This window comes from Falco biarmicus, chromosome 11, assembly GCF_023638135.1.
Source record: "Falco biarmicus isolate bFalBia1 chromosome 11, bFalBia1.pri, whole genome shotgun sequence".
Taxonomy (NCBI): domain Eukaryota; kingdom Metazoa; phylum Chordata; class Aves; order Falconiformes; family Falconidae; genus Falco; species Falco biarmicus.
Window position 1 is genome coordinate 4232951 of NC_079298.1, and position 26632 is coordinate 4259582.

The 26632-nt window shown below is 51.1% G+C and overlaps 2 protein-coding genes across 3 annotated transcripts in view; both read left to right on the plus strand.

The window, feature by feature from the left end:
• Window positions 1-3883, plus strand: part of WLS (Wnt ligand secretion mediator) — a 37170-nt gene extending 33287 nt beyond the window's left edge. For both annotated transcript variants that reach the window (XM_056356099.1, XM_056356100.1), the window contains exon 12: window positions 517-3883. In XM_056356099.1, the coding sequence (XP_056212074.1) occupies window positions 517-626 (110 nt within the window). In that variant the 3' untranslated portion in view covers window positions 627-3883. The remainder of the gene's footprint in view (window positions 1-516) is intronic.
• Window positions 3884-10824: 6941 nt separating this feature from the next.
• DIRAS3 (DIRAS family GTPase 3) lies at window positions 10825-12983 on the plus strand. Its single transcript, XM_056356543.1, has 2 exons — window positions 10825-11855; window positions 12091-12983. Exon 2 carries the CDS (start codon window positions 12175-12177, stop codon window positions 12769-12771), a length of 597 nt encoding a protein of 198 aa, XP_056212518.1. The 5' UTR covers window positions 10825-11855; window positions 12091-12174; the 3' UTR covers window positions 12772-12983.
• Window positions 12984-26632: the final 13649 nt, after the last annotated feature.

The following is a 26632-nucleotide window of genomic DNA, read 5'->3' on the forward strand; positions in this document are numbered from 1 at the left end:
TGATCCGAAGGCTCGATATAAAGTGGGTGATACTTCTGTGCATTGGGTTTTGTTGTTGTTGGCCAAAGTGCACATTCAGCACCTTGCAGTGTTATGCAAATGATGATTTGGTTTTCCTAGCAGACATTTTAGTTAATGACTAGGTTAGACAGGTTTGATTGTTCAGCCAAGGCTGTCTAAAACCTAAACGGTTTCTGTACTTTTAGCATTGCCTAGTTGTAATTGCATAGCTCAAATGGAGGGGCGACGAGAGGAGAAAATAGAAATCTGGGCGAGTGGAGAGCGGCAATGCTGTCGGATTCATTTATCAGCAGCCTTCAGTAGCACAGAAATCATCCTTTGGCGATATGCTTGTATTTAAATAACTGTGTAAATAAAAGCATTTACAGAAATGTTGCGTAGGTCATAGCTCAGGTTGCTCCTGAAAGCCTGGGGGGACTAAATCAGATCTTTTGCTTTCTGATTGTCAAATATTTTATTGTGAGACCAGGCTAATGAAATAACTTTGTTTCTCAGGTGACCTGGGAGTAAACAGTGGGGAAGAGCTTCAGCTCACCACCACCATCACCCATGTGGACGGGCCCACAGAGGTTTATAAGCTGGCTCGCAAGGAGGCTCAGGAGTAACGCCGAGGTGGCCTCAGCTGGGACCCAGAGCAGGGTGGGGAGCAGAGGACAACCCAGTGTCCTTGGCAGGAGACCTCTCTGACTTAATTTGCTTCTCGAGCACCCCGTACCTAGTGTATTTTCACAGAGCAGTGACTCCAAGCAGAACGTTTGTAAACTCTTTAATATGGTGTAGTTATTTCTGGGGGGAGGGATATGTATATTGTGTTACACTCAAGCATGTAAAAACCGACTAGAAAAGCATTAAGGTTGCAAAGTCGTGCGTTCAGATGTTAGGAAGGGGCAGAGCTGACACTGGGCGGTTTTTATTTGTCTGTTGTGTGCCTGTGCGTAAAGGTGGTGCAGGGAGCTCAGTCGGGGAGCATGTATTTGCTACTCCAAGTTTTCTTCATGTGTGCTTTACATAAGGTGTTGGTTGTGGAGAGGAACTAAAGTCTCATTGTAAAAACATTTAATTCCACCATCTAGAATTGTATTGAACCTTGTCTGGCGTCTTTAGTACGGCTCTGCAGCAAGCCTCTGTCATCACTGAAGTGAAGCACAGCTGGGGAAAGGAGTAGATGGTTTGTAATGGGTGAGATTTTAGTAGAAGCAGCAATGTGCTTTCTCAGTAGGTTTTACGGTTGTTTGTTCGTGTAGGGGAATGTAAAAACTGGATGCCTGAGCTGAGCGGCAGGAGAAAGGAGCGCTCCTGTCCCGGGTTCCCATAGGTACTGGTCCCACAGCCAGCTCCTGCCTATTCTCAGCCCCTTTGGCTTCCATGGCTTTTGTTGTCTTCCTCCATCTCACCTTTTTGTTACAGCTCATTCATTTTTATGCTGCTTAGGTGCCATGGGGAGAAGAGAAAGGCCGTGGGAGGGACGGTGCGTTCTCAGCTCCCGTGCCTGTGAGCTGGGCAGTCCCACTCCTCCTTGCACTGCTGGGGTGGAGCACGCTTGGCAGAGCTAGATTCAACCAGGGATTATCGGACTTGAAAAAAAAATCTATTTGTCATGCACTAATGTTGATGTTTGCTTTTCGGAGCAAAAGCAGACGATGAGGTTGCTCACCCCCGTGCTGTGCTTGGGCAGGTCTGGCTGTGAGATGGTTGGCAGTGCAAGGGGAATGGGAACTGACCCGGGGCAGAGGCTTAAACTGGACCATGCTGGGGACCACTTAAGAGACATGTTGAATGGCACGTATGGGAGGAAGCATGGCCAGAAAGGTCTGTGCTGCTCAGGGCACACCTTCCAGGGCCTGGAGGATTCAGAGGGCCTCCTTAGCTGGCATTAGTAAACATCTGTGTTAACTGCTAGTAACAGTAACTCAGCCTCCCAGTTTTGTCCCTAAAAGCTAAGAATCTGCTACTGCTGTCTGTTGCTGAAGGGTCAGAGATTAGGGGAAGCTTCCAAAGCCGCTGGACAGGCAGTCGTAGCAGGTACTGGTAGAAGCACACTGGCCTGGAAGAAGGGACATGTTGTCCTCAGATTCTTACAACTTCTGAAATTACACATCAATTTTGAGGGTATTGAGGCTGCAAAATGGAAGTATAATAGGGAAATACCAGGCATGAGATCACCGATGAAACCTTAACCCATCTCTAGCCAGTGTGTGCGTTCCGACATGCAGTGAAAGCCCATTGCATGCTGGCTTCACTGTCACATTCACGTGTGTTTGTGGGTTCGGGGCTCTGGGCAGGAGCTGAGGCCATGCTGCTGTGGCTCCAGTTTGTACCGGGAGGTGCTGGTCCATCACGATCCCCACCCCAGCAAACAGCTCGCACTCGGTGATGCTGCGGCTGCCCAGCGTGCCCCAGCCTGCAGACCCCCACCGCTCTTTGCACGCCGCCGCTCAGTTCAGCTCTAACCATCATCTCTGTCGCCATTTCAGGCAGGTTAGTAACAAAACACAGCACCAGCTCTCCTGGCCTCTTGCTTTCCTTTTCCCCTTTCTTGAGGTGAGTCAACACCTCAGCTGGGGTGAGGTGTTCAGATAATTCTTCCTCATTTTCCCAGTCCACTAGGGAATGGGGCCAGAAGGCTAGCGACTGCCCCTCAGCTGCGTGTGGGGCCAGCTGGGCCCCCCATCTCCTCGCCAGCCTTTCCCCAGAGGATTTCTCACAGGGTCTGCTGGCTGCACCAGGCATCGCGCCAGGAGGTGCTGGGCTGTTACAATCCCAGTAAGAACAGCACTCCGTGGAGTAGAGTGTAAAATACCATTTACTGGAGCTCAACACGATGAAGGAGAAGAGGGTAGTGCAGATAACCTTGCATCCTTTTGGTTGCTGGGAGCCCCAAGTTGTGCACCATCAGATGGGTCTCCGGGGTGTGGTGTGGCAGGCAGACCCCATCTGCAGAAGGGCTGCTCACTTTTTGTTAAATGGAGCTACTACAGGATTTTCTTAAAAGAAAGCAATTCTGTTCCTTGTTCTGTTCGCCCTCACAGGGATCCCCAGCTGCCCCTGGCAGCATCTCAGCCAGGATGCAGGGCCAGAGCCGAGGAGCGCTGAATGCGTCACTGCGTGTGGAGTCCCTTGTGTGCTGCTGTGCCTGAGCATGTAAAGTCACCGTAGCACAGAAAATGTCCTAAACAGTACTTAAGGAGGTAGCTTTGGGTCATTTTGGATACTTGAACTGAAACGCTAACCATTTTTTATAAGTTTGGGGTTGACAGTGCCCCTGTACTGAAAAGAAATGTGGTTTAAAAGAAGAGAAAAAGGAGGGCACACTTACTGTATGTGGAATAAGTGCTGGGACCGCACCTTCAACACAGATGGCGAAGGAAAATAAGTGTTGGTAGGTCCGAGCAGTGTTCCTACTTGCAGTGGTTGTTCAGTTACAAAGTGAATTACATTAACGCACATCATCATAACTCTGGCATGCTCCTGGCTGAGTGCTCGACTTTGCAACTTTAACATCCTTTTTATGTTGAGTTCTTACGTGATATTTATGTTGTTTCGATAGATGTGTCCATGGTTTCTTTTACAGCTTACTATAACATTGCATTTTGTAAAGACTCCCTATAAATGGGGAGTTGCAGCTTTAAAACCAAATTTTGTGTCAAACACTAACAATTTGTTTATGGGGCGCGTGTATGTGTGTGTGTTTTTTTTTATTTCTTATTTCCTAACCCCTACTCATATGTCTCGGAAATAGTCCCTGGGTCTTATTAAAATATATCCTTTTTTTGTTTAGGTTGAGTTCAGTTTTTACAGACTGCTTTAAGCAACCTGGAAAACGCGTAGTTTTGTTAATTTAAATAAAACATACAATATTGTGGATTTGTCGTCGGCCTGGTTCACTGATGGAGACTGCCTTCTGCTGTGATCTGGTTTGCTTTTATTTGGTCTTTCACTGCAGGCAGTTGCAAGTCACACAACTTGTTGCTGAGAAAAATGGTTGACTCACTTGGACAATTTTTTCCTGCTTCTCTCTCCAAATGCTTTGTGGTGCGGAGACATGGTGCTTCAATGCTGGTGGCTTTTGTGACTTTTAAAACCTTTGCTTTTGGACTAATTGTTAGCAGGGTGTCTCTGCCTAGTCTCTGGAGCATTGATTGCAGCTCCCTTCACCCAAAGAACGGGGTGCTGAGTCCCCTGTTCCCACCCGCCCCAGGCAGCTGGTCTCTTCCCATGGCAAAACACAACCGCTGGGTTTTCCTTCAGGCTCTGTCCTGTGGACCTGCCCGTTCCTGCCTGCCAGCCCCGGAGCTGTCACAGCTTTGCTGTGAACCTTGCCTGTTGGCTGTTACCCCACTGCGATGGCAATTTGGACATCCTCCATCTGCTGCCGTAAGTGAAGTCGGTGTGTCCTGCTCTCGGAACCTGCTCTCCCCTGTGTTGGCTGCCTAAAATCCAGGGGGAGAAAAAAGGTTTCCCAAGACTTGCACTTAAAGTAATGGAGAACCTGATGACAACAGGTGAAGTTCCCATTGCAAAATGGGATGCTTTGATGAAAGGGCGCACAAGAGGGGAACAGGGCTGCAGAGTTTTAGGCAGAGCCAGTGGCTCCATCTCTGCTGCTGCCTGTGTTGGCTACAGCTTCTCCACCACAGCGAGGAGCTAGGGCTGCTCAAAGACAAGCGAGAGGCTGTACAGCAGTTTCAGGATCTAATGAATTTCAAAAGAGCAAATTCATGAATTTTAAATAACTGTAAACCCACCGCCACCTTCCCACACGCTTCTCTCCCCAGGTTTCTTTGCGAGGCTCTTTGTCGGCAGCTGCCCTGGCAGACCTTTGCTGCCCTCTGCTGCCAGCAGAACAGGGCTTTCAGCCAATTAAAAAAAAAAATTAATAAATCCCTCGCTTCTAAAAATGGGAAATTTACTTGTGTAGGTTGTTATTACCTGGAAGGTGCTGCTCAGGACACAGTCTGTCCCAGGAGCTTTGTGCTTCTGTGCCACCAGGCAGGGACACAGCGAGAACTGGAGAGGAACGGGAGAAAAATACTGGAGAGTTTCTTTAAAAGGCTGTCGGGTGTTGCTGTGCGCAGCCAAGCCTTGTGCAGGGAAATGGGTTACAACAGACTTTTGTGGGTGAGCTGGGGACCACAATTTTTGAGGTCGGCAAATGGGTTTTGGTTGGAACAGTTTGGTTTTCCTTACTAGAGTGCCTTCTGTGTGTTCTTGGAAGTCTGGGACCAGAGGCTCCGCCTGCTCTCAAGCTGGTTTGTGACTGAAGAGCAATGCAAGGAGCTGCAGCGGATGCCGGCGCAGCTCGTCTGCCGTCCCTTTGCTCCCAGGCGCGCCGGTGCAAGGTGAGGTGGCAGCGGGCAGCGCTGGGCTGGGCCACCCGCGAACAGGAACCTCAGCGTGGGGCGGCAGCGCTGCCGGAGCCCCCTTTGCTCCTTCCCCCCGGGGGGGCCCGTGGCCAGCAAAGGAGCCGCAAGTCTGTGCTGTGATACCTGCCACAATGTTCTGGGATGCACTGGGGGAACTGGGCTTGTGACCCTGATGCCTGTCCCCTTTCACGAAGGGGAACATTGGATCTAGGAAAGGCTCAGGGAAGGGCAAGAAAAACAACTGAAGGTCACACAGCTGTCTCTCCCCGCACACCTGCTGGCCGCCAGCTCCAGCACAGCTTGTGGGATGGATCTGGCCTGTGTTTCCCAGCTTAGAAAGGGAAGAAGCAACAGGTGACTAGGTGAGTTTGAGTGTCCCAGCAGCAATCTGAGGCTGTCACCTGGTCTGATGGTGCTGTCAGCCCTGGCTGGGGACAGGGAGGTGCTGTCCTTTCCTCCTTGTCCTTTTTAAACCCACTCCCAGCAGTCCCCAGGCAATTAGTGTCTTGTGGGACACAGAAACCCGTCCCCTCTCCCAGCGCAAATCCTGTAGCCCAAGGCTATTGTGTGGGATCTCGTTATGATGAAAATAAAGGATTAGCTGTACTGCTGGGGAAAGAATTGCAGGAGACTGAACTGTAGGAGATGGGGTGTGCAGAGCTGGGGACTGCTGCTCACGTCTGCTCTGGTCCATGTTACAAATGACTGTTGCTCCTGCTCTCAAAGATGAGACAAAGTCAGTGCGTTTTTGTTGGGGTAAAACAAACAATAAGCAGCAGCAGATTTATTTTTAGAAGGATTTTGCTCTGTGGCTGGCACACAGACACGTCATGGGTCTGCTTTCCTGCTTAGCACCTGACGCTACACTGTACAAGAGCCGATGGCTCTTTTGAGTTTTTTCCTTGTCAGAGGCTATTATAGGAAATCAGTACAAACTTCAGGCTTTAGATCTAGAGCTCTAAATAAAAAATGAGATCTCATCATGGCTATAATCACTGGCACCTTCTGCCTTTCCCTCTCTGACACCTAAGGAGGTAAGTCCAGAGCTGGTGCTGCACAGGGCAAGCCTTCCCGGAGCAGGGGCAGAGGCTCAGCCACCTCCAGCTGCCCACACTGCTTCAGCAGCGCCTGCTCTGCTTCCCCCCAACCCCAGCTGCGACAGCATCTGCTCCAGGGCCCTCCATTTGCTGCCATTACCCCAGCACATGTTGCTGAGGCATTTCCATGAATTCCCCTCTCGGGTGCTGCCGGAGGAGCTTGCCTCACTGCTGTTAATTTTGATTACTGGGCTGAGATAAGCTAATGCAATTAGTCCCTTCCACAGCGTCCAGCCCTCTCCCAGGAGCCCCTCTGAAGATCGTTGGTGGGTGACTGCTCCCCAGACCTCCTCTGCAGCTGCCACCCAGGCAGGCGTTGCTCCCCACTCCGCCACCGGTGCTGGTGCTCCCCGCTCGCTCGCAGGCAGGCTGCAGGTCAGGTGTTTGTTTCTGACTCAGGTGAGTGGACATGCAATGGCTCCATGCAGTGAATTCCTTGCCGAGATGGTTTAAATATTGTCCTGTCCTTTGGCTGTTTCATTATCTCGAGTCAAGGAATGTTTATATCCGTTATAATAGCAGGCATTTGGGTTTCTTCTATTTTTTCCATCCTTGTTTTGTTGTGCTTAAAGCCCTTGAGAGTTTTCAGAGGAAAGGCACTCTTCCAGGTACAGTCAAGGCTTGCTCATGAGATGGATGTTCTGTCTCAAAAATAGATAAGCGGCTCTGGAACATTTTCTAATAAATATTTTACAGGCTGAACTACACTCCCAAGTATCAGCATTACTGGGAAACATCCTTTCTGATAAGCAATATGCACCAGTGACACACATCCTCTGGTTTAATAATAATTTATGTAATTCCAGAGAAAAACTCTATTCCTGCCTTCAGCTGCTGTCTCGTACCCCTGCACAGGAATCGGTGACACTCAAAGCAGTATTAGGAGCATGGCTATACTGGCCGTGATTATCAAGCTCTGCATCCCACAAGAAAAGGAAAGCCTCGGTGGGCTCCAGAGGCGGGCCTGGGTTAACAGCTGGACTTGATGATCTTAAAGGTCTTTTCCAACCTAAATGATCCTACAATAAAAGCAGTGGAAATGGAGCACAGTGAAGACTAAGCAGGACAGGTGCCTGTTGCTGAGCCTTGGGGTGCTGTGCTCCCTGCTGGACCCCAGGTCAGCCCCCAGCAAGACCCTGAGGGCCTTTTGGAGCTGTTAGTGCTGGGCCATGCCCCAGTGGTACCCAAAAGTTGGACATTTTAACTTCAGGAGGTCAGAACTGGAGTTCACAGCACTTCCTCTGTAGTGGTACAGGAAGTAAAAGACATGGGTTTCTAATCTGGAGTTGCCCCAACCGCCCGTGGTCTGGCACGATTCCAGCCTGGCTGCTGCTGTGGTCTGGGCAAGGACGGGCTGCATGGGAGGCCACATGGAGCTGAGGGCTGTCAAACTCTAAATGAAGCCTGTTTCTGGGGTGCCCTGTCTGTGCTCGGGAACAGGCACCCCTCACTCACCCTCCCTGCTGGGAGCAAGTGCAAGGGAGACCGTGGCGGGGGCTGTACGTGCGAGCCTGCAGCAAGGCCACCCCTCCATCCCAAAAGCAGTGACCTGCATGATTTCAGCTGTGTAGCTCCAGGATGAAGGTCAAAGCAGACCCTGCAGTCTCCTCTCCAAAGGAATCCGATGGAATCCCGACCTGCTTGCTCAGCAATGGGAAAGGGGGATTTGCTACCCTCAACATGGATAGAAAAGCTGCGAGAAGCACTGCCTGGGGTTGGTGACGCAGGAAGGTACGTCCTTGTGCGATGCCCAAGTGACTGTATAACAGTAATTATATCTGGCAAAGTCACTACAGAAAAAGGATCTGATTATCTTCACCTTCTGCGGGTCCCTACTGCTCTCCTGCACCAGCTCACAGCTCCGGGAATTCCCTGGGCAGTTTTCCAGGGCAGAAGGAGGAGGAGGCAAAGCAGCACAAGGTGTCTCGCCCCTGATTCCTCTGTGCTCTGCTTCCCGGAGGGGCTCTTGGAAACAGCTGATTTCCATTTAAAATTCCCTTTTAGAATTTCTCCTTGTTGTCAGCTGTTGTCTGCTCCATCCCAAGCAAATCCTGGCCAACAGGGGCATTCAGCTAGTGTCTCGTGGCCATGTCCCTCCTGCGCTGGTCTGTCCCACCCAAGACAGAGGTACTGCACAGGACATGTCTCTCCCCTTTCCACTCTTTCTCCCAGGATGCAGGAGACCTTCCCACTCTTTTGCCTCTGCTAAGTTGACTCACGGCTCCTTTCCTACTGTTCTTACTGCAGGAAAGACGCAAATCCTTCCCCGAACACAGAAGCCTGTTGGTTTTTCATGTTGCCTTACTTGCCAAACAAATACTTCTTTGAAAGAGCTGCCCTGTGGCTCGTGCTGGTCTGGCTCAGCTCTGTACCCAGCTAGGTACAGCCCTTGGCTGCACAACATGGGCAACACTCAGCTGCCCAGCTGGGCTCTGTGGCTGAGAGGGACCTGCCAAAAAGAGCAAGACCCCAGGCTGAACCACCTAATTGGGTTCAGATGGACAGTGGCTGAGGGATGGTAATCCACCCAAAACCTCGGAAGACTTGGAAAATATCTGAAAATGGGGTGTCTGCCTTTGAGCAAATGTGGCTAGCTGAGATAGCGAATCAGCTACTAATCACTGGTTAGCATTTCATTGTGGCTAATAAATACCTCATAAACACCAGAAATTATGTTTTTATAAATCAGCTGTGGAAGTCCCCATTAATCAGAATCGTTTAGGTTGGAAAAGATCCTTAAGATCATCAAGTCTAACCGTTAACCCAGGCCTGACAAGGCCACCGCTAACCCATGTCCCTAAGCACCACAGCCAGAAGCTTCCACACTCATCCCAGCCTGCAAGCAGCAGCATCGCCCTTCTGTGACTGGGATGTAATTATGGCTTTTGAAACCATGGGTTATTAAGCACTGCATGTTGGGATAAGCAATAATTTCTTCGCAAGTTTCACCTGTGACAGTCACCGCTGGTCTACACAGGAGGAGCAGGGGACTGGAGCAGGCAAACTTGCTGTCCCAGATATGCCACCAAAGAGCCAGGCAGAAACATGTGTACTTGGGGTGCACAGGAGGCAGGGCAGGTGGTCTGCAAGAGAAGCTGGGGAGAACTACATCCCTGTAGAGTTTCAGAAGTGTTTTAGAGCTGTTATTCCCCAAACCAGGCCCTGCAGCCCACAGAATCAGGGGAAACATTTAAGGCACCATCTTTAACCATGTTTTCACTTACACCATCTGTGCGAGGGACAGAGCTCTGGACTGTCCCGTCCTGAGGTCAGCAGCACAGGGAGGCCCTCGGGCAGCTGTACCAGCTGCTCTGGCTGCAGTTTGTATTGCTGCAGTTTAATAACAATAAAAAAAGTAAAGCTTTGCAAAAGGGTTTCTTAAACACCCCTGTCTTGGCCAGCACAAGAGTTACCGAAGACAGATCCTGAAGACACCCCTTGGCCAAGGGTAATACTCAGTTTTGAAGCCTCCCCGTTGGAGCTGAGCTCTTCACATGGACATTTGTCCCCCTTGCTCTCTTCCTGCTTAATCTTGTGGCCTCGGAGCACCACAAATGCCCTTTGTCACATGTTAAAATTGGAGTATTCCTCAGCTCCCAGCCCAAGCATGCTGCTGGGGACCCCCTCTGCCCCCGGCAGCTCTGCTCCACGCCGGCTGCCTCAGGGCCACCTTTTTCGTTTACAGACTTCCAGGGGGAAAGCTCTGGTCCAAGCCCAAGGTCAGTCTCAGAAAAAGAACACCCCATTCTGGAGAAAATAAGAGATTTTTCATCCAAGCAATGCAACACCCCCTTCCCGGCCACAGTTGGACACAGGGACGATTTTAATTGTCACGGTGGGAGATGCTGCTGTTTGTACAATCTGGCTGTCTTCAGGGAATCAGGGCTGAACAAACTGCATCCATCAACCCCAGCGTGAACCCTCTGCTCCACAGCTGGCGTCCTCCGGCCTCGGCGCTCTGCAGCCAGCAGCCAGGGCTGAGCGGACCCCCCCAGCACGCCCAGCAAAGGCAACCAGCCCCTGTGGCGGCCGCCATGGCCAGCTGGCCAAGATGGCCGTCTGAGGGCCGGGAATGGCCCCTGGGGGGGAGGCCGGAGCGGCCCCGCTCTGGGTGAAGACGGGCAGCTCTGGAGAAGCAGGCTGGGGGTCTGCCCGCGGCCTGGCCCCTGGCTGGCGCCCGCCTGGGCATGGCTGCCTCAGCCCGGCGAGTGCCCCTCCTGCGCTCCCGCCATGGGGGCCGGCAGCCATTTTGGAGCGTGAGGGAGGGCAGCGCCTCGGCGGGGGCTACAGCCGGGATAGGGACGGCGGGGCCGGGGAAGGAGCTGCGCTCGGCCGCTCCCGCCGCTGGGCCATGAGGCGGCAGGCGAGCGGGCCCCCTCTCCCGCCCAGCATGGCGGCGGCCGGGGCGGCGCGGGGCTGAGGGCGGTGGGAGCGGCTGCCGCGGTCCCGGCTCCCTCGGCAGTTGTGGCGGTGCAGCAGCCGGGAGGTGGGCGCCTTCTCCTGCCAGGCACCGCGCTCCCCGCGCCGCTGAGCCGGCCCGCCGTCAGAGGGGGTGCGTGGGGAGAGGGCGCCTGGGGAAATCCCCCATGAATGCGGGAAATACCCTAAAGCCTCTTGTTTTGTTTGCCAGCGTGAGGGGGCAAATCAAAGCAGCGGACCGTAGCGCCCTTAGCCCGAAAGATGTGGTGGCTTCTCTGGGGGAAAGGCTGCAGGAGTACCTCAGGTCAGCCCTGCCGCATTTAATGGCAGCGCGGGTGGAAAGCTGACTCGTATTTTAAGTGTTGAAATAAAATCAGCCTTAGATATGAGCCGTGGAGCAAGCCGGGGGGGGGGCGGCAGCGCCTGGGCTCTGCGGTGCCGGGCGCTGAGGGAGGCGTGATGGAGGGAGACACTCACTTGTGTTGCTGTGTGGGATTAAGAGGGGTGGAGCACATCCCGTCTCCAACAGCTTTAACCACCACATTCGACTTGTTGTGTCGATTATTATTTTTATTTTTTGACAGGGGGGTCGAGGGGAAGGCTAGGTTTACGGTGCCTTTTTGAGGCCCGGGGGTCCCGCTGCGGTACCCGCCAGCCATCGCCAGGGACGCCGCAGCGCCCGCCGCCCCCAGCCCGGCAGCGCCGGCATCCCCGGGGCCCGCCCGGGCGGGTGGATGGAACGTAGAATAAAAACGGAGAGAAAACCAGCAGCGCGGGGCCGCAGCGTGGCCGCGGGTGCCGAGCGGGAGCGGGGCTCTCCCCGCAGCCCCGGAACCGAGCTGAGGCGAGCCCGGCCTGGCCGCCGCGCCGGGGCTCCGGCCGCAGGCGCCGCTCCCCCCCCGCCGGTAGGCGATTTTAGACTGGTTTGGCTGGACGCTGGAGCTGATGGCTACAGGTGAATTCGTTTTCACTTGTCATAACGTTAAGTGTGCGTGGGATGTATGCCGAGGAGGGGGTGGTGGGGGGGTGGTGGTAGTGGTTTATTTCTCTGTAACGCAAGAAAAAAGGGTGGGAGGGGAGCGACTTAATTGCTTATTTCAGAAACGCACCGTAAAATTACCGAGATGGTGTGAACGTTGCCTTTCTTGTTCCTCTCTCCCTGTTGTCCCCTCCCTTTCCCCTCTCTGCAGGCCACCTCTGTGTAGGGGTGTGTAAAGTTGAAGAACTCGGGCTTTTTCAGTTAAAATCTTCACTCGTATCGCAGCGCAGCAAACATGCCTGAACAAAGCAATGATTACAGGGTGGTTGTGTTTGGAGCAGCGGGGGTTGGCAAAAGCTCCTTGGTCCTTCGTTTTGTAAGGGGAACTTTCAGGGAAACCTATATCCCCACAATCGAAGATACGTACCGGCAGGTAATCAGCTGTGACAAGAGCATCTGCACCCTTCAGATTACAGACACCACGGGAAGCCATCAGTTCCCTGCTATGCAGCGGCTGTCTATATCCAAAGGGCATGCTTTCATCTTGGTGTACTCCGTCACCAGCAGGCAGTCCATGGAAGATCTTCAGCCCATCTTTGAACAGATTTGTCACATTAAAGGGGACATCCAAAAAATCCCCATAATGTTGGTGGGTAACAAAAGTGATGAGACCCAGAGGGAGCTGGATGCTAGCGAGGGGCAAGCGTTAGCCAGCAAGTGGAAGTGCTCCTTCATGGAGACGTCAGCCAAAATGAACTACAACGTGCAGGAGCTCTTCCAGGAGCTCTTGAATCTGGAGAAGAGGAGAACTGTCAGTCTCCAGGTGGACGGAAAGAAGTCCAAGCAGCAGAAAAAGAAAGATAAACTGCAAGGCAAGTGCTCTGTTATGTGATTGACTTTGACTGGACTTGCACCACTGCATGGTGTAATCGGAGTATGGACTCCCCCAGAAAATAGTTTCTGATGGAGTTTTCAGACAAATCCATGCCTTACAGAGCTATTGCTTTTTGCTAACATCTCAGCTGGATTATTTTATGGGTTGGTTTTAAAGAGGATGGCTTTCTGCATGTTTGTTTTTTAAAAACAATAAATGTTCAGTGTTAGTTATGACATGTGGCTAGAAATTTTTAATGCAAGAAGTTTACAGAAGAGAAGAATGTCGGTCAGAAACAAACATCTCTATTTCAGTGAGTACATGCTAGTTCTTAAGTATTTCCAGTCTATTAGCTCAAAAGAAATCATAGTATCTATAATATGTAGACTTCAAAAATTGTTTTCAGAAATCTGTTGACCAGAGCAAATCTTTATCAAAGCTGGGCATTTGCCCTGCAAATGAACATGTATGTAGCTCCAGATGCTTGCGGTTTTGGCAAACTGCTTTGCCTACCAAAGACGCAGGTTTTCCATGGTAGAAGTTTTCCTGTGTGCTATGCAATTCCTCAGACTTTTGCAGTTCCGTGAGCAATTACAGCTATACCTGCATATGATGAGGCTGTTTGCTTTGTTATCCCCTTTACTCTGACTTGCCCTGTTCACTGAGGCAGGAGGTTCCATGTGCTCTGGCTCCAAGTTCAGGGTTGATTCTCAGCATCCTTAAGCAGGAGCTGCCTCCTTCATGAAGGTAATCGGGTTGTTTTAAGTGCCAGTTGATGGGGTAGCTGGTTGTCTTTGCAATTCACCTTTTTCAGTTGTCAGTCTGGTTTTGCACGTAGCTGAAGCTACATTTGCAGTCTTCCTGGAGTTCTCTTAGGTGTTATTTTCCCCCCTCTCTTACTTCATCCATGTTACTTGGGTTTTAGTTGAGACATGACAAATTGATTCAGGTAACGCTGCTTCGGTAAGAAACATCTACTCTCGGAAGCTGCATGTTAAAAGCAAACTTCTCTCTGATGGTAAGTGTCTGCTAAAAGTCTCCAAAATTAAAGGACTAGAGGTATGGGCTTAGTCTATCTCGTCTCCCTCCCCCTGCTGGGTTTTGCTTGGGTTTGGGTTTTTTTTGCTATTGTTAACTAGAGACAAGCATGATAAACCTCATCTGCAGTGTGTTGTTGAGAAAGATTTCAGGAAAGTGCAAGTATTCACTATCAGCCTGTGCCATAGATCTCCTGTTTTGTGTGTTAGTCCAAGCAGAAGACTGTAAGGACTTCAGTATCACACTGCAGATTTGATTTTTACACAACAGGGTAGTCTTGACGCAAGAGACATCGGGGAAAGGAATTGCTTCTTTTTATAGCACTTTTCTAATGAAATAATGTTATTGTTGAACAACACGCGGAACGGGAGATGCTGGAAGGTTCGTACCCCTTCTTAGTTTGAAAGCATTAGTGTCTATTAATGCCTGCTGGGTTTCTATGTAAGATGCTAGAGGAATGCTAGAGATGCTGTCAGCTGTTATTTGTTCACGTGTTGCAGACCCATGCACAAAGCCAAGAAGTTTGTATCCGTGTTAGTATCTCACGTATTTGAACAACTGAGAGTCGGTGCTGGCTCCTGATTGCTCCATTGTCTCCTGTGTGTGTCCATGAGTGGCTTTTCTAGTCTCCTCAGGCCGTTCCTGCACAAACCCGGGGGTCAGTTAGCTCCGCGTGTGCCAGGGGAGCTTGCCCCAGTTACAGCTGGAGCCCTCGCGCCGTTTGATTCAGCAGAAAACCTTTTAATTCATTACGATTTAAGAAACCCAAGCAAGTTATGCATGAGCGTTTGGTGCTGACTGACACACTACGTTTACCTGCCAAAATAAAGTGCTGATTTGCTAAGTTGATACAAAGGCTCTACACCTGGTTTTTCTTACTGGAGATGATACCCCACAAGCTTCCAGTGGTGGTGCTGGTGCAGCCCTCTGTGCTGGTGCTGTGTGTCACCTTCACTTGCGTTGCAGTCAGGGGTGGGTCAAGCTGAAGGGCCACTGTAGAAGCAGCTGTAATGGCTTTGCTTGAAAATAACTCTTGCTTTTTCCTCTCTAACTCTGGGCCTGGATTTTGATCGTCTGTTCTTTGTTTCTAAGCCCTTACGCAATGCTTCTCTGTGGGTCGTTTTTAGCATCTGGCAATTACTATTGCAAAGACTATTTCAGTTCCATTCCAGCCTTTGAAACCCCTATAAGACAATTTATATTTAAGCTTTTTCAAAATGTCATGGGGCCTAATAATGTCTCTACAACTCCCACTGCCTTCATGGAGATGCCTGTGCAACGGCAGAGCAGCGTGTCTCTGCAATTATTCACACAGCCGAAATGTTCTGTAATGTGTCATTATCACTGTGGTGTTTTCCCTGTACATGGTACGGAGATCACGGGAGGACTGGGGTCCGGCAGAGCACAAGAAACAACTTAACATGAACAAAACAGGCTCAGTCCCGCTTGCCCCTGGGGGAATCGCTGGCAGATCCCCCTCAGCTGCCTTTGGTGGCTGCGAGGGGAGTCCCACAGGGCTGCGTGGGCCATGCAGGTGCTGGGGTGCTCCTGGTGATGCAGGATGGTGCGTGGTGGCATCGGCACCCCAAGTCCAGCCTAGGAACCAGAGCAGACTGGGAACAAGTGATGCCGGGTGCGGCTGCCTTTCGTGCCGTGTAAATAATCTATGGTTTGGTGTGCTAGATCAATTGTATTGTAAATTAAAACTGTATTAATAAATAAATTGTGTAATTGTATTTGTTTCCATGTAAACCAAACTAGTCTGATTTTTGTGTGTGTGATTTATCATTCTTGTAAGAAGGGACGTTTATTTGAATTGAACTGACGCTTGTCAGGATGTTGGCTATTAGAATTTCCATACAAATCTAAATTACAGGGCACAGTCTTCCAGGGAGCTATGTAGAGAATGACTGTAGTTAGTAACAGAGTGAAAAAGACCGTACTGCTTGGGGACGCTCATTAACCGCGCTACGAAACTGCGGCCATGTTCCACTTGTAAGTGATGGTTACTTCATAAAGCTTGTATTCGGATCTGCATCCTCGTAAGGCGGATCTGGTGGGTTTGTGTGTGCTGGGACAGGTGGTGACACCATTCCTCTGGTGCTGGCATAACCAGTGCTCCTGGGCTGACGTTCTGGAGCGGTGGCGTACTGTAGAATTAACGGCCCTTGGACTAACTGGAGAATAGCTGAAGACCTGCCATTTTTAGGGACTCGCAGGTAAGTTTTTGCTAAAACCATACTTGGAAGTCATGCCTCTTGCAGGGAGCATTTGGGGAGTTCACTGCACGCATGCTTAAGTGTATTTCTCATGTAGGAGCACTTTGCTGAATTAAAGGAATAATGATTTTTCTTCAAGGGTTAAAGAGTTCTGTAGTGTAAGCAGTATGTGTTGGAAGTAAATGATTTAGCCATTTTTTTGATAAGTGCAGTTTAAAAAACTGAACAGATCTGGGGCTTTTTGTATTTTTTTGTGTTTTAAAAAAACCCAAAAAAACTCCAAAAAAACAAAACAAAAAAACCAACCCAAAACAAGGCAGGAGATATTCTCATGAAAGATATTCCGGTAAAATCATTTGTCTGAAGTAAACAAGCAGTTCTGATGTCTGATAGAGCTAGCTCTTGTATTGTATTACAGGCTTTGTCCTCAACTGCTGTTTGCCAACGGCATGCTTTTTCGTCAGGCAGCAACAACATGTTTTTTGTGGAGCTATTTATGCGTCTGTAAACTCTTCAGCTTGGAGACATGCCTTGACACACTGCTCATATCTGGCAAGCAGAATGGTAACTCACAATTTCTCAAGTTCGTTGTTTTTCTCTTTTTTGGGGGCAGTGGGTTTTTTTGTTTGTTTTCCCGTGATTTAATCAAGCTTCATTCAGGCCCAGAACTCTCTGGTTTTCTGAAATGTTCCTCACAAGTTCAGATGTGGTGAGCAAGGTCATGGAAGGTGTTGATACAACTTGTTGAGCTGCTGTTAATGCCTCCATAACATCTTTCCAGGGTCAGGAGGTGAACACAGTTGACTAAAACTCTGTGCAACATCCTGGATGAATCATGAGACCTGTCAGTAGCCTGGGCAGCTGAATGAGGGCCGAGGCATTTCAGGCAGGGTCACTTACTGCATTTACTCGCGACCCCCTCTCTCAGGACTTAACGAGGACTAGCAGTTCCTGTCTTTGACCAGCTAGGTATGTATTTCCAGAAATAATTTAACCCTGTCTTTCAGTTCTTCCACCAAGCAGCTGCTTTAATTTGGAAGCAACACAAACTGAGTTGAGCATTAACATGAGTTTTCCTTAGATCTGTGTTTCAGGATCTCGAGCTTGCTTTAAAGCTTGGCTTGAGTTTTGCTCACAAAGATCACTTCCTTGCTTTCTACTACTGTAGAGCTCTTAAATAATTTTCATAAACAGCATTGCAGGGTGTTTCCGGGAACTTGTTAAGCAATACTCGGACTAGGAGGTGTTAAATCATAAGTGTTTTATTAGACAAAGATAATAGCACTGCAGGCCTTCTGTTTCTTTCCTGGAGGAAAAATATTATAGCACCTCTCATTTTAAAGCTGTTCCAAGGTTTCCGCTCTGCAATCCAGAAATCCAGACATTTCTCAATTAGTAATATTTATTATTTCCATGCAACACTTCTCGACTGGCTTGAGGCAGCTTCCTTCCCGAGTCTGGCCAACAAATCAGTGTCAAGAGAAAACAGCAGGGAGGAGGATCACGAACAGCTCTTCTGTGACTTGCAAGAGAAAAATGTGAGCACTAGCTGGAGTGTCCACCCACACATGTATTTTAAAAACAAGCAGACAGAATATCGCTGTATTCTAATTCCTCTTCCCAGAGCAAAGCAGGCACCTGAGTAATGCAACAGCCCTGAATAATAAGCAATATCACTTTATATGCATGGTCCATAGCTGCAAGGTACTCGGCACACTCCAGAAGAGTAAAAGCACATCTTAATCATCATCTTCCACCTTCCACAGTTTGTGGTGTAAATTAAGTACGTGAAAGCATCTAAGAGCTCATGAAAATGCTAAAGATGGCTTAAAACTAATTGCAGCGCAGCAGTCTCCTGGTTAATGGCTGTTGCCGCATGCTAGGCTAGTGCTGCTACCCCCAGTGATTTCCTTCCTCCCCCCGCCTTTGAACGTATATCTAGTAATGCAAAGGGACAGGAGGAGCTGAGAAGGGAGGGAATGATGGCTTTCCTCTTGTGCGAGGTCACCATATCCCTCATGGCAGAGCCTCACCTCGCTGGCATGGCAGGCACGGGGTCTGCTTCACCCGGCCCGACTGCTGCTGTTGGTTCTTTTCAGATTTCCAGCAAGTCTGAAAATTAGAGGAGGAAGGAATGGGGCAAATTGCCTGGCTTAGCGCACAGCCGGAGCCTTCCAACCCAACCATCCCTAACTGCTCCTGCAGCTCTCCTGTTGCCCCCCACCCTGGCTGGGTGGATCAGATGGGTGTGTGGGGAGCACCGTGGGCCATTGCTTCTTGGCAGCCGGTGCTGAGAACTTGCTCCTTGACCTGAGGAGACGGCAAATATGATTTGCTGCAAGACAGCTGCTCTGTGAACCCTCCCATGAGCTCTTCTGACAAGGATAAATGGTATGAGGTGATGGGGTCTCTTCCCGCTCCAGCAGGACACTGAGACCTGGGAGCAGCAGCTGGCATATGACAGGCATCCTCAACAGTGCTCCCAGGGCCACGTGTCCACAGAGACTCAGCTCCTGGATTTTATCAAGCTATTTGGGGTCAATTCTCTATTTATATTTATTTAGCTCTGGCACGTGCAGTGATCTGTATCTGTTGGAGACTGACTCCTACTTAGCTCCAGTGAAAATTAAGCACTTGGGCAAGTGCTGGCAAAGAATTGGAAGCTGAAAGCAACCAAAACTTACTTCTCCTTGTGCACAGCGTTCCCCAAGTAGTGCTGAAGTGACTTGGGTGCTCAGTCCCTTTGGCTCTGGGAGTCCAAGTGAATAAGGCACTGCGCAGCCTGCATAGTTTGCTAGTGTGGCACTCATACCATCCCCAATATGCAGAATTAATTCAGCCTGCTCTTCTAGGCTGCTCCCCTCGACCAAACGGCCAGGCAGGGCTGCAGCTTTTCTGTCTGAGCTACTTAAGATGTGGGTCTAGACAAATCAATGAGCGAAAACCTGATCCTCCAAGAGCCGCTGTAAGCAGAGGTAACCTCATTGCTGCCGTGAGTAAATACAGTGATAACTCCAGAGCAAAGTACATGTGTGCTCCTGGTTGGAAACAGTCTTTTACTGAAAGGTGTTGGATCTATCTTTAATGACTGCAATTTAAAACATTTTACTGATAACAATATACTATTAACACACCTGTGATGAGACCCCTGCCCCTCACCAGCTGAGCTGATGATGTCTCCTCCAGGAGACGGAGATGGTTTTCCTGCACCTGTGAATGCTGCCCCACCGCTAAAACCTCTGGGCAGCACAGGAGTAAAAGCCTCACGTCTCAAGTGGCCGCAAGAGTCTTGTTGTTTCACCTCTGTTCTTTTTGAAAGGGCACTTGTGAGGTGACAGCTGTTTGTACCCAGACGTGAGGCTAAAATAAAACCCGTCACTAACATAACAATACGCACGGCTGAGCAACCTGCGTGTGCAGTGGTGCTCCGGGCTACCCATGAGAGGCAGGGATGCTGCATTTGCAGTTCGTCGACCAGAAGCAGGCAGAATCTGGCAAACATCAAAACATCAACATGGACTGCTCAGCAAAGCCTCTGGGTGAGCTTTAGCCAGCCCCTGTCTCCTGGGGCTGAGCCTGTGGCAGTGCAGGACTGGGCTGGAGGTGCCCATGAGCGGCTCCTGCAGCCCCCCAGACGCGCGAGAGGGGGGTAGGACGTGTTCAGGGTGTGCAGCGGTGTGACGCAGTGCCCTGGTGTGATCACATCCTCAACACCAAGAGGCAGCACAGCCAGATGGTGAGAGCTGGCCAGCAGAAACCAAAATTTTTTTCTCCCAGTGGAGAACAGAAAGTCTTTTTTACCCAGAATGACAGTATGGGCAAGGATGTAACATGTACCTTGATGAAGACTCTCCTTTTAAAAATGCATCCTGTTTTCCCACCCAGGTAACTGTAAGACGAAAGTCATCTCTGATGGATTTTTTTTCTGCATAATTCTATTGTTTTTTTTAGGGATCAGTATCTGAAGAGCTTATGTGCGTGCACTGCCTTGTGCTCACGTATGACTACAAGGTTTCTGTTGCCCGTGATGGAGGGATGGTTGAAGGTCCCGCTGTTTGCTGCCACCAGCCAGGCTGTCCCCGCAGCATGAGGGTCACCCGCCCCACTCCCCGCACAGAGAGGGCTGTGCTGTGGTGTCATGGGGGCTGTTCTGTTCCTGACTGGGCTCCCTTCCACCCCCTGGAGCCCCTGCTCCCACCCTGCCGCAGGGCAAGCGTCTGGCCGGGTGGGAAGCAGGCAGAGCACCACACCAAAGTCTCTGGCGTGGAGAGCAGCAGGGAGCTTTCTTTTTATATCTGAGTGATGCATTTGTGCCTTTCAGACTAAAAATACCTAAGGATGGAGATATGAAGACTCTTCTCTCCTATGCTGTAGTTTTTCCCTTGTTCCTTCATGGTTTTCTGCAACCCCTGCATCCCATTATCTGCCTCAGGCTGCCTGTGGGCTCCTGGCGGGCGAGGGATGAGCAGCTCACACCCAGGTAGTGAAAATCCCTCCCTGGAGGGAAAAATCTGAGTCAGGTGGAGCCACTGGACCAAGACTGAGGTCTCGTCTGAGATAGGAGTGATGAAAATGCTTCTTCAGCCAGTGCTGGCTGCCCATGTCCTGCTGCCGTGGAGCAGACAGCTCTTGACTGCATCACCGTTGGTGATGCTACCGCGGGCACGGAGCATCCTGGGGGGGCAGGGGATGGAGCAGACCCCAGCCAGCGGATAAAACCTACCTCTGCAAAGTGCTCAGCCCTGCACAGGGCTGAACTAAACGTGGAGGTGAGGGAACAGCTGAACAGGCTCCCTCCGCCTCCGAGGAGCAGCACACACCAGAGCTGCAAGATCTAGGTCTGTCCCCGTGCAGTCCTGGCATGTCATTCCTCCAAAGTAAAGCCCACAAAAGGAAAGGGGAAGTAAATGAATAAATAAGGGGATGTTTGTGCTCAAATTGTTTCAGCGATTTCTGCCGTCAGATGCTTTACCAGCTGGCCAAGCTGGAATGGAGAGATTGGCTGATCTCTTGATTATCTGCAGAGATCAGCCAGAATGTGGCTCAAAAATGAAAACTATTTCTATTGACTGTAAGAAATTACTCTTTCCCACAGGCGTAATTCCAGCCATTGATTTGTTATCTTGTTTTTTAGGTGAAAAAATAGTTTCTACACACAAGAAAGAAGATGCTGATGGCTGGCTGATGTTTGTCCATAATGTGAGTCACATGTAACAGAAGGATATTGGCTGGTTAATATTTTTTGCTGCATTTATTGCTGCTCGAAACAGCCTTAGCATGGTGCAGGGTGCCACCTGACATGGCCCCCCAGCAGCAGCTGGGGCAGGGCTGGGGGTGGGTTCGGCCCATGGGACAGGGATGGGGTGATGACCAGCCGCATCTCTGTGGTGTGCCGGCCGGTGCTGGGGGTGCTGCGACGCACCCTGCAAGGGAGGCAGGTTGTGTGATTTGGAATATATTCAGCAATTTTATCAAATTGTGAATGCCTGGGGAGATCTAACAGGTCTGCATTTTCTTTACGTCACGATTTAATCGGTCAGAGGGTTTTGGTTATATGGAGCATGGGAGGGTTACAGCCCTGTCAGGCAATTTTTGGCCATCGCGTGTTTTCAGAGTGCAGGGTGGTGCCCGTTGCTCTTGTCGTGTGCACAGTGTGAAACAGTGGGGGTTTCTTACGGGACAACGTAATTTATCACATGTGCTTCTTTTGGACAGCCTTTTCCAGGGAAGGCTGGGTCTACCAGCCCAGTGGTGGGGATTTAAGTGAGATACTCCATCATTTGTGAAAGAAATATATGATAAATAGTAAAGGAAAATAAGCATAGGGAGTGTTCAGACCATATTGCTGGGGGCTGGCTCCTTGGGGCGTGGGTGGCCAAGCAGAGGCAGCAAAGCCAGGGGAGCCTGGGCTCTGGTTTCTTCTCCGGTAACACTGTAGCTGGCTGGTAGCTCTTCCCCCTTTATCCATTTGCGGCTGCTGCAAGGAACCAGGGGAGCCTTTTCTGAGCCTTTTCCCTGAGCATCGCAGGTGCCGGTGCCCCTTCCACCGACTAGCCCTCCCTGGAGCTCCCCCACAGGCTGACCCCCTGCCCTCTGCTGTGCTGGAGCTGGCCAGTAGAGGGGAACAGCTATATTTCTCTCTTGGTCTTTCTCCTTTAGCAGAGTCCATTCAACAGAACAGCCAAGATACTGATATTTTTTTTCCGCCCATTAATTCAAACTTTGTTCTGGGAATGCAAGAACATGCAGTGCCGGGGTGGCTGGGATGGAGCCAGCTGCTGGCAGCATCAGGGCACGGGGCCGTCACTGGAGGGAATGCCAGCTGTTAACGAGGACCATCACAGGGAACCCTGTTAATGGGGCAGGGACGGTGATGGGAGAGCAGGGACCGCTCTTGGCCAGGGACCACGGTCACAGGCAGAGGCTCTAACCCCTGCCCAGAGGAGGGATGAGGGATGGCCGCCCTGTAAATTACATTGCGCTGTCTCCTGTACCTCCAGTTCTCCTTCCCTGCACATCGACGCGGAATCTGATTACTCTTCTGCTCTAGGAAAACCTTCCCTGACTGCTGGCTGTGCGTATCCACCTGGTTTATTTACCATGCACCTTTTTGTAACTGTTACCCTGGACTCTGTGCCCAGTGATCTAAACCCACAGGGTAGCTGGGACCACCCCGTTCCTGAAGGACATGACGACCACCTCCACGCCACAGCAGCACCTAACCAGGAGCAAGCTCTACCCTGCTCTCAGCTGTTTGCAGGATTGTTCTTCTGTGCATTTCTAGTTAAGTACAAGCTCAGCAGAGCCACCAAGTCAAAATTCCCATTCTGCACAGAGCTGGGGGGGGGGGGGGGGGCGGCGGGGAAATCACTGTTTTTTGAGGGGGAACATGACAAAACTTTGAGGCTTTCCTAGGGATGGGAAAAGGCTAAGAACTGAGCTTTTCTGCCCCACCTGCTCTTGGCTGGCTCCTGCCTGCTCCATTCTCCCTGCCAAGACAGGGGTGATGGCTGGGCCCCGGGGGCTTGGCTGCAGCACAGGCCAGCCCGGCCAGCTTGGACCCCCATGCCCATGTTGACTTCTTGGGGCACCTTGCAAAAGAAGTGGGCAATTAATGCACTGTTCTGGTGTTTCATTTTTGCTGACTACTGCTAGTGTGTCCAGCACCTTGCTTTGAGGTGCAGGTTCAGGAAAGCATCTTTGCTGCTGGTACTGTTGGACCAAGGCACCTGGCTGATGTTTTTCTGACAAAATAAGTCTTTTTTACAAAATGATGAATGCTCAAAGTTAAAATGCAGTATAAAAAGTGTCAGTTTTAGAACAAACTCCCACTGAATGCAGCTCTGGACACAGGCACCGGGTGGGTGCATGGCAGCTCAGCACTGTGCTTGCGCTGGGTGCTCAGGCTGACCCCACCACGGCACAAAGACAAACTGCTGCTTTGCCCTTGGAAAGGCCAACCCTGCTGCTGGCAGCCCTTAATGTAGGCTTGGCTTTTGGTCAAATAGATGGAAAAAAATCACTTTATTTCTTTTTGTGCGTCACTCCCCCCAGGATGACGCACTTGACCTTTGGGCACTGCTTGTCCAGTGCTGTGACTGTGAGGCTAATGCTGATTTTCCACGATGCTGTCGCTGGGGCTGCAGGTCCCCTCCTTCACTGCAGTCTTGACAACATCTCTGAGCACCCCAGAAGTTATTAGCTGCTTGCAAACACACACGACTTTTCATTTCAAGGTCTGCTGCCTCTCTGTTGCATTAGGTGCTGCATCTTGTTCCCTGGCAGGGAAGAGGTGATATGCTCACCCCTGGAACTGGATTATTTGGGAGATGCATGCTTGTGCCTCCTCTCTGCGATGCTCCTACCAACAGTGGCTCCACTAACTGCCTTTAAGGAAAGATTTATGCAAGCACTGCTATTTCTCTTGCTCAGCTGGTTGTGCACCGTATGTTCCAGGTATGATCATTTTTCAGCGTACATGCCTCGAGGCGCCTGGAGCATCCTCTGTGGCTGCTGCTGCTCGGCGCCCCTCAGCACCGGGCTCTGGCGGGCAAGCGCCTGCTCCCGGCAGGGTGCTTGGAGCCTCCCCGGGGCACAAGGCACCGCTTTGGGGCAGGAAGGTGGCTGTCTTTTCTAGGCTGGCCATGTGAGAGACAGGCAGCCCCCCTGGAATGGGCTTTGCTGGGTGCTGGTGTTTGGGAGCTGGGTGCCAGGCACGCTGGGGTGCTGCCCTTTTCCTGCGGGCATGGGCGAAGCTCTGCCTTTCCCATGGTGCTGGCCCTGCTCCTTTAACCCACTGACTCCTGGTTCATGTACTGGAGGGTCATTAGGGCTGGGAGTGATCTAGCTGTTTTTCTCCAGCGTCAGAAGCAGCAGCCCCCCAGCTTACGCAGAGGAACACCCCCCACCCCACCCCCCGGCTGGCACTGGGCAGGGCAGGAGGCGGGGGATGCCTGGCTGGCGATGCCTTAGAGCTGCAGCATCTTCTCAGCCATCCCTGAAACGGGCCACAGTGCATCCGAGGCAGGAAGGTGCAGCAGTGTCAGGCATGCAGAAGAAATCTGGCTTTGCTTTAGCGTAGCCAAAGTGCACACTGCGACCAGATCTTCTGTCTTCCAGGTTATTGCAGGGTGTCCCTTGGCTGAACTCTAAACCTTGTTACACAGGAAATAATGAGAGTTCAGCAAAGGCAAATGATGGTAGTGGACAGGATCACACCCTGGGTACCGCACTGAGTCCCAGAGGTGTGGCTACTGCTAGTACCTTGCATTCAAAACAACGGCTGCAGGGAAGTTTTTCACAGTTCAAGTTTGAACCATTTCTGGTCACTGATTTGTGTCGTGTCCTCAGGAAAGTCATTTCATCTCCCCGTATCTGCCCCAGCCCTTCTGAACAGCCAGAAGGTGGGAAGCAGGTAAGCTCTTGAAGCAAAGCCTCTTGAATAGCATGGGTGTCCTGATCTAGGCTTAATAACACTCTTCTCATACACACTAATGATAATAAACATTATATTTTTTTTTAATGTTTGGAGGAGAAAGGAAAAACTGTGCTTGTATCACTGTAGATCTGAAGAACTCAGTCCTAACTTCAGACAAAGGGTGAGACAGCTTTTGGCTTAATATCTGGGATAGAAAAAAAGGAAGGAAAGCCAAGAGATCTCCTCGTGCTGACTCATTACCCAGCCGCTGGTGAAATGGAAAATAAAAATTTAATAGAGAAAATATGAAGTTCGAACTTGCTTTAAGTTTTACAGTCGCATTGCTCTGAGTTGGCGCGGCAAAGCTGGGGCCATGCACGGTCACTTGGTGCAACTCACTCTTTTTTTCTGGAAGCATTCAAGAGTGTGGGATGCTGCAGAGACATTTAGCCTGTCGCAGAAATGCAACGCTCCTGTGCAGCCTGGTGTCACGCCAGCTCTGTGACAGCCGGGTGGCTGCAGCCCTGCAGCTGGAACCGCCACCAGCTTCAGTGGCATTTTTCCAACGTATGGTCGCTGTTTGGCTGCTGCAAAAATGATTGCAAATGGCATATAAAAATGACATTTTGAAGAGAAAGTGGAGAAAAAGAAGTGAAGCTCATTTGTCACTGAAAGGATGGTGGGAACAACAAATCCTGTTGTGGCTGTGAGGGGGTGATGCTGCTGCAGGGCAGGCGGGCGAGGGATGGGGCGAGCTCCCACGCACACAGCGACTGCCACACTCCTTCCCCCCGACCCTCGCTGTGGGAGGAGGTTGGGTCTGTGCACCAGCCAGGCTTGGCACAGGCTTGGCACCGGTTTGGTGCGAGGAGCCGCAGAGCCCCCACCACCCCACCACTACTGGCAATGACGTTCACTGCCATCGCCCACGATGCCACAGTAAAAAACGCATTGAACCTTCCACCTTTCCTGTAGCGTTTCAGTGGCAGCATTCACTTCCCAGGGGTGTGGGGACAGAAAGCAGAGGGACCCTTTGTGGGACAAGCCATGGAGGTGACAGCCCAAGCCCAGTGTACACTCCAGTGTCCTGAGGGCGTGCTCCAGAGCCCCCAGTATGCCCAGGATATGCCCCAGTGCACCCAGTGTGCCCTCCCCATGTGCCTAGTGCATGCTCCAGAGCCCCCAGTGTGCCCAATACCTTCCCCAGTGCAACCAGCATGCCCTCCCAGCGTGCCCAGCACATGCTCCAGAGTCCCTGGTATGCCCAGTGCATACCCCAGCGCATGCCCCCCCAGTGGACCCATTGTGCCCTCCCAGTGTGCCCAGGGAGCCCAGTGCATGCTCTAGAGCCCCCAGTGTACCCAGCGCACCCACTGTGCCTAGGATGTGCTCCTGTGCACACAAGACACCCCCAGTGAGTGCCCAGCAGGGTCCCTGCTCCCCCGTGGCCCCTGAGGGCTGCATGCAAGCCCCAGGCAGCAAACCGGTGGGGGTGCGACGGGACCCCCTGCCAAAGCTCCGGCTCAGGGCAGGCGATGGCCCCGCGGTGATCAGGGGCTGCTTGCCCGGAAAGGCTGCACCGCAAGGCAACAGGTAGTTAATTAACGCTGGTTAATTAACCTCATGATTAAAACTGGATTAGTGGGTAGTTGCTGCCTTAGCCCGCTAGAGGGCATTGCTTGCTGGGGCCCGGCTGGCTGGCAGC